Source organism: Triplophysa dalaica, chromosome 11, assembly GCF_015846415.1.
Source record: "Triplophysa dalaica isolate WHDGS20190420 chromosome 11, ASM1584641v1, whole genome shotgun sequence".
Classification (NCBI taxonomy): Eukaryota; Metazoa; Chordata; class Actinopteri; order Cypriniformes; family Nemacheilidae; genus Triplophysa; species Triplophysa dalaica.
Window position 1 is genome coordinate 22,611,706 of NC_079552.1, and position 18,207 is coordinate 22,629,912.

Consider the following 18,207-nt stretch of genomic DNA (forward strand, 5'->3'; position numbering starts at 1 on the left):
CTAAGTATTGCTTTATTTATAACGTAGTTTTCACATATTTGCCGACCTCAGATTTTAAGTATTCAAGTATTTTTTAGCCGCTTTTTATATAATATGCGTATTAGTTTCTATTCAAATAATCTAATTATGACGTATGTATTACAATATCAGCTTGTGATATATTCAGATAATATTGCTTTTCGTGGTCCCGGTATACATCCGCAAAGAATAGAATCCCTGTGGGTTATTTCTGATAACAAGCTAAATAAATAACAACTAAAATACATGATAGCAAGTTAAAAGTATTATTTTGGGATACCGGCAGAAGAACCGTTAATTGGCTATACTTAAATAAGACAAAGTTACACAACCTTTTTGATAAGTTGTTTATTAACACACAGTAAAGGTCAACAAATGATATAGTTAATACCACTTGTATAATAAAATGTTATTATGAACTAATATCTATATCAATTAAATAAAAAATGACATATACACACTGGCAAGAATGATAAACAAACACAGACCGGAAGTTAGCTTCGGGCCAGGAGCGTACGTCCAATGCAACCGTCGGTGCGAAACAATACGACATATATCGCCGTCCACAGGGCACTTCGGGAAGGGGACACCGTTAATAACTTCACTCCAGATAACGTTAAAGAGAAAATGATTTTATTTGTATTGCTTATTTTGCCAAGTGAATTTTTAACGGTTATTAAGAGATACAATGAACTTTACACATCAAGAGCTCTTTACTCGTCGACGGGAGTAACGTTAGGACATCATTAGGACTTTTGTGTTGTGTTCGGAACTCTTGTTCGCGTTTTTGCTTTCCAGTCGGAACGTGACACTCTTTCATTAGCAGAATGAACATCAACATGGCTGCTGTATTGTCGCCTAGACCGTGCGACAGCAATCCAGCCACTCCTGGGACGCAGTCTATGAAGGTTTGTGCCTGCTAATGGATACATATCGTACATTTTAGACTATTGATTATGAATGTGTCCATTTGTGGACTCCACATTAACGTTAATATGCGGCACAGTCGCCTTTGTTTATTTACTGTTAGCCTGTTAGCCGCAGTGAAGACAATAATAAACATACATAATCGCGTATGTGATGCTCAGAGTATCATCTGTAGAAAAAGATAGGTATACAACGTTTATAGTTTTAAAACTATGTTTTTTTTTGCATATCCATTGTCAGTCTGTTGTGACAGGACAGGATGATGTTACGTTAGTATTTTGCGGAGGTGTAACTGACAGACTCTTGTTTATTTATAATTATCTTTAAGGATGACATTGAGGAGAACTCCAGCGATGGCAGTCAAGCTCCAAAGAGACGCAGGATGGGTTCAGGGGACAGTTCCAGGAGCTGTGACACATCCAACCAAGAGCTGGGGTGAGCACATTTAACACACTGTCAACATATAAATAGTCTTATAAAAGTCCTTGTGTAAGTAGCGATTGTTACAAAAGTTGTATTACTGTTTTTTTATTACAGACCAACATATTTCCCTGCTGAAAATCTGACAGAATACAAATGGCCTCCAGATGACACAGGAGAGTATTATATGTTACAAGAGCAAGTCAGCGAATATTTAGGAGTCACCTCATTCAAACGGAAATATCCAGGTATTGATATTGAACAGAATCCAACACATGAATAAATGAATGTGTAACACTCACATAACCTTCTTCTCACTTGACACTAGATTTGGAAAGAAGAGACTTATCTCACAAAGAGAAACTGTATCTGAGAGAGCAGAATGTCATTACAGAAACACAGTGTACATTAGGTGAGAGGTCTTTTTTGTCCATTCAGGCTTAATTTCATCTGTAAGTTATTTTGAGTACAATGTAAGATTCTTAAAATTTTTGCTTCCTTTTTTTCTTCCTCAGGTCTTACTGCCTTACGCAGTGATGAGGTCATTGATCTGATGATAAAGGAGTATCCTGCTAAACACGCCGAGTACTCTGTCATACTCCAAGAGAAAGAGCGGCAGAGGATTGCTAAAGAATACTCTGTGAGCACACTGAGTGCAGTGAGTACCATAATATTAGGTTATATTCTAGCATTATCTGGTGTTTTTTTAACATACACACGTTTATGTGCTTTTTGATAGTTAAAAGTAAAAAAGTAATATGCAGGAATAATGATTTGGGGTTGGTGTTTGGTCTTTGTGAAGACGTGTGTTCTAATTGTCTTTTTAGCAAATGCAGCAGCAAAATCCTCAAAAAGTTGAGGCCAGTAAAGTGCCAGAGTACATAAAGAAAGCTGCTAAAAAAGCTGCTGAATTCAACAGCAATTTCAACCGAGAGCGAATGGAGGAGAGAAGAGCTTATTTCGACCTACAAACACATGTAAGATGGGCTATATTAATTACATTTTTATTAAATTAATAATCTGCATGTGTACAATAGCAATTTAAGTCCACATGAACCAGAAGGGGTAAACGTCTTCAGTATTGTGTAAGGATGTAACAATATCAAAATATCACTGCACGATAATACCTCGGTATAAAGTCCAATTTTTTATATTTATTGCAATAATTAAAATGACAGATGATGACTCAGAAACGTGCCATAAGAGGTTGCTTAGAGGTATGAGTTAAAGTATGAGATGGGTCTATGACCCTTTTATAAAATAAAATAATTGCACCAGATGGACCTTGCCAAAGGTAACATCTATTATTTTTACGAACATTCTCTCTTTTAGGCCCGGGTATCTATCGATTCATACAGTCATGTGACCTCCATAATATTGAGACAATTTTGCTATTGCGATAACACGATAGCGATAATATTGTTACATCCCTATTATCATCATGTATTTCCTAGTTAATATTGAATGATAACAGTGGGCGGGCTTGTTTTCCACTGCAAATTGATTGGATTTATAAAAGCAGGTGTTTCGTTTTGAAATTGAATTGGCAGTAGACTATAGCCCTGTTCAGACCGCAATCGATACCCAGCGACAAAGCCAGGCGATGTCATTCATTGCAATGGTAGTCTAGCGACATCCAGCGACACGAGTGGCAGTGACAATTGGTGACAGGAAGTGGGCGTGTCTTGCGACTCGACAAAGTTGACATTTGCTCAACTTTATGAAAATGATAGTGACTATCAATAGGAGTACAGCAGCGGTGCTCACGTCATCCGTGTCTCATCTGTTACTGCAGGGTTATTTTATAAATGTTTCTAGTACAACCAAAGCTAGAAACTCCTTCTAACGACCTCTAGCAAGAGACAAACGATACTGGCGGTCTGAACGGGGCGTAACAGTTTGAGGGTTGGAGTTAACTGACGTTCAGGACAGGCTCCAAACTGACATCATCATAGAGGTATCACCACTAGAGGGCAGCCCTTCTCTGATGAAGTGCATTTTCTGATTTTATTCATGAAAGGGGAATTGAATTAAAAAAGAATGACCTGCAGTGATAAAAAGTACGGAAACGTGTCAGGAAACCCCTTTTATTGCATTATCAAGTAGGGATGGGCATTTAAAGGAAATATAACGGCACTTATTACAGTACGTCGATCAGCATCAACCGCTCATAATACTACGACATTTCCTTGTAAAATATGAGCATGCACATTTATACCAGCTAAGAAACAGTGTGATTGATCAAAGAAAATATATTAAAGCCATAAAGATTTTAGACCAGACTTAACACGAGTTAAAACATATTAACCGAATGACGGCATTTATTAACAGTTCGGAGCGATTTCATGAATTAATAGCTCAAAATGCTTTCATTTTCATTGTCATGAAAAAAATTCTCCAGTCTGGCAGTGATCGTTTTTCTAGACGAACAGTAAACTCGGGCTGTGCATCATAGTTGTTGATCCATGATAAGCCAGCTTTTTTATAAGATCGCAAACACTATTCGAAATTCTATAATTAAAAAAACTAATTGAATATTTGAAATTCGTGACTGAAGCCTATTATCAACCAGCCATAGGATCCTAGCCACCAGTTTAGTGACACCTAGCAACCAGTAAGAACACACTTGTAACTGCTTAACAACATCCCTACAACTTCTCTCTTTTTCTTTTTTTAGATTATTCAGGTACCTCAAGGAAAATACAAAGTCCTCCCTCCAGAAAAAACAAAGACTGGTCCATACCCAGTTGCCCTCATCCCTGGGCAGTTCCAAGAGTTCTACAAAAGGTAAATGAATAATTCATCTGTTGCTCATTTTTAAACTCATCAGTGTTTCAGGTTTATCTGCAGCATTAAAGGGCTAGTTCACACAAAAATGAAAATAAAAATCTTAATTTACTCACCCTAAGGTTTGTTTCAAACCTGTATACATTTCTTTGTTCCGATGAAGACAGTGAAAGACATTTGGATGAATTTCAGGGAATTTTAGTTCTGGACCATCATTGATTACAATAGTAGGAAAAAAAGAGTATTTTTTAGTGGTGGGCATAGATTAATTTTTTTAATCTAGATTAATCTAGATTAAAATGGCTCATTTGAATTCTGCCGAAGGCATTCAGAATATGTGTCTTTGAGAACGGGTTTCTCAAGCCAGGTGGCGCATTAGACCAGGGGCTCATCTCCTGTTTCCAAAATGCATCACAAACTGCTTGAGAAAGCTGTTCTACTATGATAATTGGTGATGAAAAATAAATTATGTTCAATAAGATGAACTTGTGTTTACTTCCGCATTAGCTAAGGGATGATTTGCGTTTAGGTGGTACTTGAGACTGGAAGAGCTCCTACAGTACATTTACATTTAGTCATTTAGCAGACGCCTTTATCCAAAGCGACTTACAAAGAGTGAGGGAGCAACAAGCGATATGTCATACAGGAGCCATAATACATTAGATCTCAATACAAAGTTACTGGTTTCAACTAAAGCTAGACCACTACCTGTTGAGAGAAAGTGTTTTTTTTTTTAAACCAATTCCGCATTGCACAAGGTGCAAACAACCTTAGTCTTGTTGATGTTTCTATTGGGAAGCTTCTTAAAAATTAATATTCCCTGAAGCAAACCCGGCGGCTTCATAGCTGCATCCATGTTAGCACGTCACGTTTGATGCGGTAATTTCACAGTAACGTTATGTTGTGTTCAGACCAAACGCGAATGGTGTGTCAAGCGCGAGTGATTTATATGTTAATGCAAAGAGGCAATAGACCTACTTGCTGCGCGAATCGCGCGAATGAAGCCCTGGTTATGAGATGATGAGGCGGCTTCTGCTTCCGCGAATGACGCGAATCACGCGAGTTAAAAAATCTTATTCTCGCCCCGTACAGTGCAGTGAAGCTGGTATACATCCGCGCTAAAATATCAAGGTGAAAGTCATCATAGCTTGCGTAGTATAGACCCAGCTCCCAACCCAACTTTGAGAATAGATTAACGGCGACATTTTTTTTATCGCGCGATAAGAGTCTCACTGCGTTAACGGCGTTAACCCCGTTAACGGCCCACCACTAGTATTTTTTTGTTCTTTTGAACTCAAAATGGGATATTTTGAAGAATTTAGGAAACAAACAATTCTGGGGCACCTTTGACTACAGTACCATTGAAGTTTTCCAACTATGGTAGTCAATGATATCCTTGGACTTAAAATCACTAACATTCTTACAAATATATTTCTCTGTGTTCATCAGATCAAATTTATTTATTTAATTTATGCATGTATGAAATGACATGAGAGTCAATAAATAATGACAGAATTTTCATTTTTGGGTGAACTGTTCCTTTAATAATGTATCATCCTGTGCACCTGAGAAAAAGTTGCGGATGTGAGATGAAAAACTGAAGTCATGATGTATGTCTGTAGGTATTCTCCAAACGAAATCCGCTACTTGCCCTTAAACACTGCATTATATGAGCCTCCACTGGACCCTGATCTGCCCGCTCTGGACAGTGATGGAGACTCTGATGATGGAGAAGAGGGGAAAGAAGACGGGAAGAAAAATAAAGGTTCCTCTGTAAGTTGATTCGAATATACCTTTTTGGAGAATGTAGAACATTATGCTTGCGCAAAAACAAGGATGCACAAGTCCAAATAACTCAATAACAAGTCCACTTCCATATAACAGAATTGATTTGATCCATCTAATAGATGATATGAAACAGGCATGACTGTAGGGGAAGAGTCATCACATGTATTAAGTTCATAATGGTTGATTTGTTGTTGACTTTCAGGACAGTTCATCTGGAAACACATCAGATGGAGACAGCCAAGACAGTGGAATTCAATCCAAAGTCAAGAGCAAAGGAGCCCAGAGCAAAGATGCCACGCCTCGAACCATCCAACAAAAATCTGTCCCTGGGTACAAGGTAGAAGAAAAAAGCCCCTGATCTTTTTTTTTAATAACCCAACATCTCTCTTCTCCCCTTCTCGACACCGTTCTTTTCCAGCACTTTCAGCAGAGATGTCCTCTTTCTTATCAAACACACATGCACTCAGACACTCTCCCCCTGGTGGTCATAGATCGGGACTGCACTTGGCAATGGAACCTCTTTATCTTTTTAATAGTGGCACAAATTTTTCCAGTGCCGGAAACCCAGTGACAGTTTCTTTGTCCTGCACAGACCTTCGGAGCAATAACGTTTCCTTTGTGGTACTGCTGTTAGTTTAGGGCTTTTTGCTGTGATATATATATTATTTACTTTAATTGAACAGTACTTTATATGGCTTAAAATACCTCTGAGTCTACCTGATGGTCTGCCTGTCAGTTAAATTGAAAGGCAAATAGTAGTTTTATTTGGCTGCTAAACACTGCATAGTGTTTTACTTTAACTTCTAGATCATAGATTTTAAACAGTTGAAGGAATGTTAAAGGTGCACTCAGTATTCCCCCATTTAAAATATGAAAGCAATGAAAAGCACTTTTAAAGATACTTACTTAAGACTTTTATTAAAAAGATATAAGATACAGTATCATGAATTGACCTGAAATCTAACAAGTTATAACTTTATATGTATATATTTTATTTTCTTTATTACGTGGTTTACAAAAAGACATTTAATTTTCTCTTTGTCATTCTGCTCATCAAAAAGAACAACCTTAACACCAGTTAAATGAATGGCTCAAAAAGATTTGATTCTATTCTTAATCTAACAACAAAGCATAAAGTGACAAAAATTATAATATTTAGATGTGATTGATTGTTGTAAGAGATCAGAATGTAACACAACATAAAATAAAACCTAACATAGCACAATATAACACATAGCATAAGACAGCACACAACACAACATAAAACATAACATAGTATAGCACAACATAACATAACACATAGGTAACATAACATGACACATACCATAACACAACATGCAACACAACATAACACATTACATAGTATAGCATAGCATGACATATCATAACATAACATGGCTATATTTCCAAGATAACAATTTAATGGCACTCGCATGTAATAATGTAGAATGCTATGTTTATTTGTAAAAACTAATTTTTGAAAACATTTTTTTTTAATATACAAATCTTTTTTTGTATCAATATAAATCAAGTACCACTGGGTCAACGAAACGCCAGTACACACATACCGACTGAGTGCACCTTTAAACTTGATTTATCCTCTTTAATAGTGATGCATTACTCCCTTTCAGACATCTACTGGTCATCAAACTATCGTTTGATATAAAATAATTATGTTAAAGGGAACGTCAGTGGTTTTCTTCACTGGCTTTGTGTGCACCTTATGCATGATATCAGTGTTTCTTTTGGGTTCCCCTGGTTCATTTGTGTTTGCATTTTCATGTCAGAATATGCTTACTGGATCAACAAAAGGTTGACCTTTAACACCAGCAATGCTAAATAGTGTTATTTAAAATGATAATATATAATTATACTTCATTCCTTGATAAAGGGATGTATACATTTATAACTGTATATTGTCCAATGAATACCACAACAAACATTTGGAATGACAGTATTTGTGGGTAGTAAACATTTTTGTGCAATAGTTTTTGATATCTGTTACTTTTTCCTTTAACCAAACTAGTTGATATCAACATTTTAACAATGCACCCCAGCTAAAGGCTCTTCTTAATTTCTTGTTTCGTTTCCCAAGTAGTAATCTTGTCTCAGGAAGTTTAGACAGCGAGTGTAAGTAGTCCCATGTCATGTTGAGAATAGCATGCTTCCCTACTATAATCACTGTTACTGCAGTATGCATACGGTACAAAGTATGCAGGTCTTTTGTGTGCATGTTATACCTGCCACATTTACCGTAATGTGCACTACGATGAGGACATTGCATGTAATGTGTCTCCCACAATGCAGTTTGCTAAGTACTTCTATATAAAAAAAACTATTTTTATGTTTTTCTCCTTTAGAGTATTACAGGGATGATTGTTTTTCCTGCAAACCCCCAAATTTCCTACAAAATGTAAAATGTGATGTTATGTGTTTATTCAATTTGAGTATATTGGTAACACTTTGCACACAGTTATCAAACTCATCTAATTTAAATGTGTTTGAGTTATTCATTCATTTCTTTACAGTATGGTAGGTACAACTTCTGTTGATCTTCTCATTGTACAGTATGTTTTTGGCTTGTTTTTATCCTCCGTTTCTTTTGTCTTGTTAAAAGTGTTTGTAGTTCAACTTCACACACATGGAATCCTGTTAAATGGTTTCTCTTTATGTTGATGTGACAGAATGAAGGCGATGAGCTTCACTAACATCTGAACACCAGTGTATTTGAGCTGGCCAGCCTCTTTCCATTAGCCTTTTTTTTTGTTTTTCATACAGCTGTCACTGCTCTTTCAGTGTAATGGTTTGATAGCAGGGCCTTTGACATGTCAGTATATAGAGTAACGTCACAGTTAAGCATCTGAATAAAGAGGTTTTAAAGAAATTAGATTGTAGAGGGATTTCTTAATGCTTGTGACTGTGAAATTGTCCAAATTACATTAAAAGTGACAGTTTGCCCGAAAATGAAGACTCTGTCATCATTTACTCATCTTCGTTCTGTCAGTAACCAAACAGATCTCATCCCCTGTTTACTGCCATTGTAGAGTCAAGAGTCAATGTGGGATGAGAGCTGTTGGTTACTGACATTCTTTCAAATATCTTCCTTTCTGGTTCGCAGAACAAATACATTTGTACAAGTATGAAACAATCTGAGGGTGAGTGAACGATGACAAAATTTTTGTTTTGGGGTGAGCTGTCCCTTTAAGGAAATGTTGCACATTCATTGTTGTGTTCTTGCTCGTTTCTTTTGTACTTATTAATTTAACAAAACGACACTTGCCTAAAAGATCTTGAATTGGAAAATTTTCTTTAATTATGTCTTTGTCACATGTGCATAATTTGTACATAAGTATGTGCTCAAACTTTTCTTTGTCCTTGTTGGTCATGTTTTGGTCTACTGTCTCATATTTATCTATATACAAAAATCATTTTAGAAATTATCGAGAATTATGTCACATGACCTTGGTTGCCATGGCGTTTATAGCATTACTCTGCCCTTGCAGCCTAAGGTCATTCCCAATGCTATATGTGGCATTTGTCAGAAGGGCAAGGAGGCCAACAAGAGAGGCAAACCAGAAGCCCTTATCCACTGCTCCCAGTGCCAAAACAGCGGTATGTCAACATTTTCAAACATTCTCTTTAGTACTTAATGCACACTAGAATCATTTCCCCAGTGTCATCTTTAAATGATTCCTAAATGTGTCCTGAGTGTCACATCCTGAAAGTCATGATGTTGGATGAAACATCTCAGTTGTATGCTTGTATGTAGAGATCTTGAGAGTGGCTTGTTTTGTCTGCAGGTCACCCGTCCTGTCTTGATATGAACGTGGACTTGGTTTCCCAGATCAAGATGTACCCGTGGCAGTGCATGGAATGCAAGACATGCACCGTCTGTGAGCAGCCTCATCACGAGGACGAGATGATGTTCTGTGATAAGTGTGATCGGGGTTTCCATACCTTCTGTGTGGGCATGGAATCCATTCCTCTAGGTGAGTCTCTTTCGGATCACAACATTTCTCATCTGATTGGATGTGTGTGGCTTGATGTTGTTAAACAGTCATTATATTTTTTCATGTTGTTTTTCTTATTTAACAGGTTGCTGGGTCTGTGATTTATGCAACAAAGTGTTATCCACACCTCAGAAAAAAGGAACAACAAAAACACCCAAAAAATCCAAATAGGTTTCAAAAGCCTTGTTTTTTTTTTTGACAGTTTTGTTATTCACTTCTATTTTTTACTACTCGACAAGCCCAAACAATGTTTTGTATGTTGCATTAAAGTTTTCTTCGCCAATTTTTTTCATATATTTGTTTTCTTGTAGTTTTGTGTTGTTTAAAATAAAGTTATAAAGAAAACATTTTGTCTTACTGTTTTTCTTTTCACTGTTATATTGATCCTCCATCTAAATTGTAATATTTCTGTAATATTTCACATTAACTGAAAGCTCATTTTGATGTCGGCATGTGTTATCAAATGATTAGCAGAGGGAGGGGCATAAGGAGGGGTTGGGTGTTATTTAAACCATACCGTAATGACCCAAGTCAGTTGTCTCGGCTTTCACTGCCCACTGAATGGGAACTGTATTTTTTTGTATTGTGTTGTAGCAGATGCCACGTGGAGGTCGATGGAAAAGCAGCAGGTAACAGGTGTGGGGGCGACCTGCATGTTAGACGTCTGCTGTGCCACCTGATAGGTGCGTATGCGCCACAATGGACACGCCAGCCTGCTCTTTGGTAAAGAGACACTTGTGAAAGTCTCAACACAAAGGATGCAGCTTTCCATTGAGTAGTCAGTGTTTGTTTTGACCGAGCCAAGGGTGATGTCTGGCGGCTGGGAGTTTGTGTTGTGGAACTGGATCTGATCGTCTTCAGGTCGCGTTTCAAAAGTCCCTTCATATGAAAAATGATACACCAGCCTAAATAAAAGGAGGCGTGTGCAGCCAGCAGTCACTATATGTAGTTTTGGGCAATTTTTATGAAGAGATTAATAACATGTCTTATTACAATTGAGATAATTATTCACAAGATAGACATGACGTATATACATGAGTGTATAGCTCATTGGCTTTACAGCTCCTGTGAAGTGTGTGCACCTTTTTGGAATGTTTTGAAAATCTTATAAGTTATGTCATTATGTAATGATGCAATGACATTTATACAGTTTTATAAGTTGGTCTTATTACTGACAGGAGTTTTTGTAAAAGTAATATTTTAACAATTTTACATTTTAAAATCAACCTGAAATTGCAAAAATAGATACATGTCTTCTATTGTGTATCATGGTTTCTATGTGTTAGGAAACTTGCTGTACTATTTTGTCTCTAAATACTATGCAGTTTGAATGTTATTACAAAAAACATGATTTGTGTTTTTTTATCTGTTTTTGCACATTAACTCATCAACAGTAGATCGATATTACGTGTTATGTCAATGATAAAAAATTGACAATTGTATGTTTTGTGTATTTACAATAAGATTTTGTGTTTCTCGATTACTGTTCGTGACTGTATGAATTTAATTGGCATATTCTTAGCCGCCACACGGGGGCGCTTTAGCTCCACTTTCCAGCTCAATGTTTACAATGTAAAATGGCTAACATTCCCAACATATAGGCTTCTGTCTTGAAAATAGGATGAAATATTACATTTAGAATGTTTAAATTTTAAAAACAATATGATTTTCAACCAGAACAAATTACATATTTTACATTTTAAATAACGAATTCTTTGACCCAATGTTGTTATTCTATGCATCAAGTTAAATAAATAACAACTTTACAAAGAAATATCCTATTTATGTTTATTCATATTGTCCGTCCTCCAGCACTGTAAAAAACATACCTTAACTCAACATTTATTATAGTTTGACATTTTTTAATTGTTTAGAATTTTTATCACTTGTTGCAACAGTCTTTTTGAAAAGAAAATTTGGTTGTCATTTACTCACCTTCTTGTCATTTCAAACCTGTATGACTTTCTTCTTCTGCAGAACACAAAAGAAGATATTTTTTACAAATTTTATTAACCAGCATACAATCACTTGCATATGAGTGGGGGCCAGTGCTGTTCGGTTATCAACTTTCTTCAAAATATCTTCTTTTGTGTTCTGCAGGAGATAAAAAGTCGCAGGTTTGGAATGACATGAGGGTGAGTAAATAATGACAGAATTTTCATTTTTGGGTAAACAATCACTTGATGAAAAGATTTACAGTGAAAATTATGAAAGGGTAATATTGTACTAATGCTCATGGATTTTTTTATCCTGCTAGTGTTTATAATGTGTCTTTAGCAAAGATGACAGATGTTTTTTAATGAGATTGTTTTTTAGGAAAAGTGAATTTTAAACAGTAGCTAGCATTGAGTATCATCAATGGACTATTTTACAGATGTTTCATTTTAAATGTATTAAATTAAAAGTTTAAAATGTACAAAATGACAGATCCATAAAATAACAGTTATAACCCAGCTGTCTTTTTTAAAATTAATTGAAGTCTCAAAACTTTAACACAAAACAGACCTTCTTTCATCTATGACTGCGAGCTGTCAGTCTCCTAAATACAATTATTACAGGTGATGTCCTTTTGAACTGTTAGCAGGACTGTGGTTACTGATCTCCTCTTGTTCAACACTGACCTGTGGTCAGACAACACAGTACTGCTTGTATTGGGAATAAATTATTAAACCCACCTGCAATTGAAAACCACAATTACAAGTTTTGAAGAAACGTTTTTCTACCTTCCGCGCATACGGAGTGCAAGATTAGGTAACAAGAGACAAAAACACCATACTTTCCCTCCTTTTTCCATGCAACTAAACCGTATAACCACTAAACAGCAGTTAAGCAATAGAGAAACTCATGTTTTTTTTAACAGCGGCGGGCTTCACACTTGGGCACCTGCCTCACACCTGCTGTCTCCTCACAATAGAAAGGACTCCACATCGGCGCTGTTGGGATGCTGAGATGTGTGCAGCGTGTGCTGGTCCATCTTCTCCAGATAATTGTATGGCCATTGGCTGCGTCCCATTTACTTTGATAACTATATTGAAATAAAAATATATGATGCAGCAGTTGTTCAACAGCTACACACTTACCGACAGCATCTTGCTGAGTATAAACACCAGCTGTTGCTTTAGACCAAAACAAGGACGTGCAGATGCTAAACTTCATCTGGATCAAGTGGCTACAGATGTATATTTCTAACAAGACTGACCAGTGGCCACCCACTCTCCAAACAACACCTGCACATTGTTGGAACCTCAGCCCTCAAGACAACAAAGCTTACAAGATGCAGATACAACACATAAATGGTATAGATTCATACACCTCACAGTTCCTAATCTGTAGTGTCACAGCCCGAGGGGTCTGCATGTGCCCCTCTGAGTGAGCGCAACATATGCACCATGCCCTCCCTTCCTGTTTGAAGGGAATGTTGTTCTGGATGGGTGGACTCCTGGGAAGAGGAGCGTCACCTTTGACCTCTGGGAGAACTCATTTACACTGACCCACAGTGAGTAGATGATGGGATCTGCAGAAGAGGATGCAGCATGCCAGCTGGCTGTGGCAATACACAGCAGTACTATGGGAGCTCATGATGAAACGTTCGCCCTTCTGAGAGAAGCCAAAGAGCCTGACAGGCACATCCATTACTCACCGCTCATACTTTTATCTCCTACCATTGTGAGCGGTGGTGGTCTACAAAAGATCAGTTATTGATAGATTCAGCTCTGAAGATCTTTAGTTGCATCGACTTTGGTCTTTGGTATTTGTAGAATTTGTATTGACGGTTTTATCTTAACGACATAAACAAACGTTACTGCACACTTTTGTGAGGCCCTTACATTAACTTCCGGTACACATTAACATCCAATAGAATGCCTGTAGATTATTTCTAACAATCAAAAGAAACCGAGAAGAAGCTTTACTTGGCTAAACCGCTAAACGTGTCTCTCCTATATTTTTAATTTAGACGACGATACCGAGCTCCAAATGCGACCGAACTGCACAGGACCCATTCAAAAAATTGTATAATAAAATGAACATACAACAAAATTCAACATATCGTTTATTTAATACAACAATTATACAATAAAATAATAAAGTAAATTAATTTGAACAAAAATTGTATTAAATATAAATAGTTATATTATTAGACACTAGCCAAAGCTCGCACGTCTGATGAATCAGTCTATACTGTTGTATTCTCATAACACCAAGGTTTTGGTTCAGTTTGGAGGGTTTCAAACTTTTGTTGCATCAAATGCTTTAATGAGGTAATCTTACGCCTGTAGCCCCCTTTTACTGTTTCCTTTTGCTCAGGCATGACAGCTGTTGTAGTGAAATCACCTCCTGGCTTTCTATGCACTAAAGATGTAATTCAAGTAGCTTGTATTTACAGACTCGAGATCTTAACCCATCCTGTGGGATCTAACCCCATCTGATGTGTCAATAGGAAAATGTGTTTGTAGAAATGTGAACCATAGAGTTGTGACAAAACGTTCCTCTGGATACAAAAATGTATCCCGAATATTGATGATCATGATTAAGTGAAGTATGTTTTTGCCATTTCCAAAGAATCACAGTCTATGTAAATATTTAAAAGTTGCAACACACGCAGATACTGTGTAGCAATTTGAGCAATCGCAAAAGATTGCTTTCCAGATGTTTCGTTTTGTTTCGATCTTGTTATTTGGATTCAATACTCTTATAATAATTTATTTCACAATCAAAGCACTTATTAAGAAATGCTCTTAAAAATGACATCTGTTGCACATCCCAGCGCAGGCCTGCAGGACTCAACCAGAACAGTGGTGTGTTTCTGAAGTGAAGATGTGTTGAAGCTGTTCTTTCGAAGGCTTGAACAGTAAATTGTGGTGCTAACAATGCCAAGGTCATGTGTGATTCTGAGGGAAATACACACAAATACACAGAGATGTGTAGTCTTAAAGTATTTTTCAAGTCCTTTTTTAAGTCTATGTAATTGTTGAGAGCGACTAAACTTAGGAAAAAATGAATGCACAACTTATAAAGCATATAAAATACTACTAAATAAATATGCATTTACATATTTTACCTTTAATACAGTACTTAAAGTGATAGTTCACCCCAAAATAAAAGTGCAGTCATCATTTACACGAGCTCTTGTCATTTCAAACCTGTATGACTTTCTTTTGCAAAACACAAAAGAAGACATTTTGAAGAGCACCCTTTCCCTTACATTGGTTTTGTGTTCGTACAATGTAAGTCAATAGGGGCCAGTGCTGTTCCGTTGCAAACTTTCTCTAAAATATCTTATTTTGTTTTCCGCAGAAGAAAGAAAGTCAGTTTTATCAGTAAATCAGCCACTTTTGAGCAGCAATGAATTTCATAGTTTAAAAATCAAGTGTCTGAAATTTAGCAGCATCTAGTGGTGAGGTTGCAAATTGCAACCAGCGGCTCACTCCCCCCTCCCTTTCGAAGCACTACGGTGGCTGACACAGAACGCAGATGTCGTCACATTTTCGTTCCTTTGCTGAGGTAGATAATGGATTTACAAAACGTTTGTCAAAAAGTTTGTCCGTTTAGATGTACGTAGATAGAAATAGCTCATTCTAAGATAATAAATTATGCAAGGTCTTAATAAACCTCTGAAGACATATTTATGTATATTAGCCTATATACATTTCTGTCAATAGATCCTCCAAAAATTTCACACTGGACCTTTAAAAGACAAATGTCTGAATTACATTTTGAATGAATTAGCCACCTCCTAAAACAGTTCCTGTGAGACTGTGTTGGTATTTTCCTTGCAGTAAATATAAGTGTACATTCTTTCCCCACAATCCATGCTTGTTGTGACTTTTGTAATACAGTGATTATATGTATATTAGTATTATTATTTATTTCAAAATCAATAATCAATATAATTTAAATGATTGATACGTATAAACAAATATATGCAAATATTTCCTTAATATGCATACATGGATGTGGAAAATACAAAATGAATATAAACACTTACAGAGTATTACGTAAACACACTTTTATTATGGATACGATTAATCGAGATCTATTATCTATTACAATTTAACTTTATTTCTTTAAAACAACATGAATCTACATGTGCATTCTCTTACAAACAAATTTTTTCAGCTTTACTCTTCTAGATGATTACACTCACCATTTCTAACCTCAGCAAATCTCTAAAAACACTTGCCAAAGAAAACATTTAGTACCATTTAGTGCAATTACCCAATTAACATCGCACGAGGCAATCCATCTTTCTCCATCACAGTTGTCAGACAAAACTGACAGCTTAAACATACTGTTTCACTTTTAGTACGGCTGTCTGTTTTCTCAAATTCCTTTCAAATTCAAGAAAGATTACACCAGCAAAGCCAACATGAACGTGAGGTCAATGTAAAGTGCTGCCGTAATGTTTGAAAGTGGCATACTTGGCACATTTTAAAGGTCCAGTGTGTACATTTCTGGAGGATCTGGTGACAGAAATGCAATATAATATACATAACTGTGTGTATAAAGACTTTACATAATGAGGTGTTATGTTTTATAATATTAGATTGAGCTATTTATACCTATACACACAGCGAGTCCCCTTACATGGAATTCACCATGTTGTTTCTACGGTAGCCCTAAACGGACAAACTGTCCGACACAGTCTGTTTTGTAAACACTTTATCTCCTTTTTCAAAGAAGCAAACACGTGACAACATCTTTGATCTGTGTCAGCCTCCGCAGTGCTTCGAAAGAGAATGTTGGTGTGAGCCGTTGGTTGCAATTTGCAACCTTACCTCTAGATGTCAATACATTTCACTGAATTGCCCTTTAAAATGCATCATGTTGGCAACCAGGCCAGACGATGTCATGGGTTTAACCCCAGAGATCATACTCTTATACGCTGCTTACTTTTAATGCACTGTAACTTACTTTTACAAGTTAATGGGTTTTGCTGGTACACAGCTGTTTAGTTTCATAGCTGCGGATTACATGTTACATTATTGTGTTTCAGCACATCTGGAAAGCTGACCAATCAGCATCCATAATCAAAACTATCCGTTCTATATATTGTAGTGTGTTTGTAACAGTATCAATATTTCTTTGCCCAGAACCGATTAATCGAGTTCATAATGAACTCAGAAACATGGGGCATCTAATCCCCGGCACATTTACAAAGGACTTCCAAAACAGGCAGACTCCCAGGCCACTGCATGGATTGTGAGGGGCTATAGACAAGAGCTGGAGACCCACTGGGAGGAGAGAAAACATTGGCTGGCCCTGTCTGACACCAGGGGTTAGGGGGTCAACCTCAGCCACTGTAGGCAGCTTAGAAGAGAGGGTGTCCCCTCTCTCCCCCCAGCACCATCATTTTGAAGAGCAGGCAGCTGGCAGGTGTCAGGAGTTACAAAGAGCCATCTGTGCACAGAGAACTGTCCCCACTATTCCCTCGCCGGCTACTTCATTAAACGTTCCACTTTATAAAGCCAATGAGCTGGCTCCATCAAACTGACCAGAGAGTGCATGGGACGGGGTCCAAAAGATGTTGTGCCTCAGCATGGCCCACTTTGCGAGTTAGTCGCTGAACTTTTCTGTAGTTTTTTAGACAGGCCTAGTTGAGAGTTTATTTAAAGGTGAACTGCTATTGTTATTGGTTTAAAAAAATAATTTTATGTTAAAACTCAATTTAATGCATTCACTACACAAATTGGTGATTTATTCATCCATTAATTATAAAAAGGAATTGGTTTAGCTGGGTGCTGGATTGGCCATCTATCCAGGGTGTGCCCTGCCTGTGGCCCGAGATGCTGGGAACGCTTCCCGCCCTCCATGACCCAGCAAAGACAAGTGGATTTGGAGAATGAACAAATGGGTGGAGTTTGCTTGGTAATATCAGGTTTTTTGTAATCTTAAACCCAAATCATTTTCAAAAGACTAATAGATTTGTGTTTATTAATATGGGAATTAAAATTATTCAGATTTTACTTGATTTTCTGTTCTTGAGGGCTTTAATTCAACTGGACAGTGAAGAGAGGACAGGAAATCATACAAGGTTACAGAGAGGGGAAAGACCACAAGGTGTGTGTAGTGGAGTAGGCGGGGCGAGTATCACAGAGGAGATCAGGAGCATAAGAGAACGAGCGACCGGACCGTCGATGAGAGAGGACCAGGCCTGGGTTTATGTTGTGGTTTGTTATTCACCGGCAGTGGTCCGTGAGGGGCTGCCGCGGCTGTCTTTTACTTTTTTATAATTTGATTAAATGTTTAAATGTTTGCC

At 37.1% G+C, this 18,207-nt stretch overlaps 1 protein-coding gene across 1 annotated transcript; it reads left to right on the plus strand.

Annotated features, from left to right (window-relative positions):
* The first annotated feature begins 30 nt into the window (after positions 1-30).
* Positions 31-10,297, plus strand: phf10 (PHD finger protein 10). Its single transcript, XM_056761362.1, has 12 exons — positions 31-926; positions 1,274-1,380; positions 1,483-1,613; positions 1,694-1,777; positions 1,881-2,023; positions 2,193-2,342; positions 4,043-4,152; positions 5,775-5,925; positions 6,143-6,277; positions 9,444-9,552; positions 9,741-9,929; positions 10,036-10,297. The coding sequence occupies exons 1-12, from the start codon at positions 846-848 to the stop codon at positions 10,119-10,121; spliced, it is 1,476 nt and encodes a 491-aa protein (XP_056617340.1). The 5' UTR covers positions 31-845; the 3' UTR covers positions 10,122-10,297.
* Positions 10,298-18,207: the final 7,910 nt, after the last annotated feature.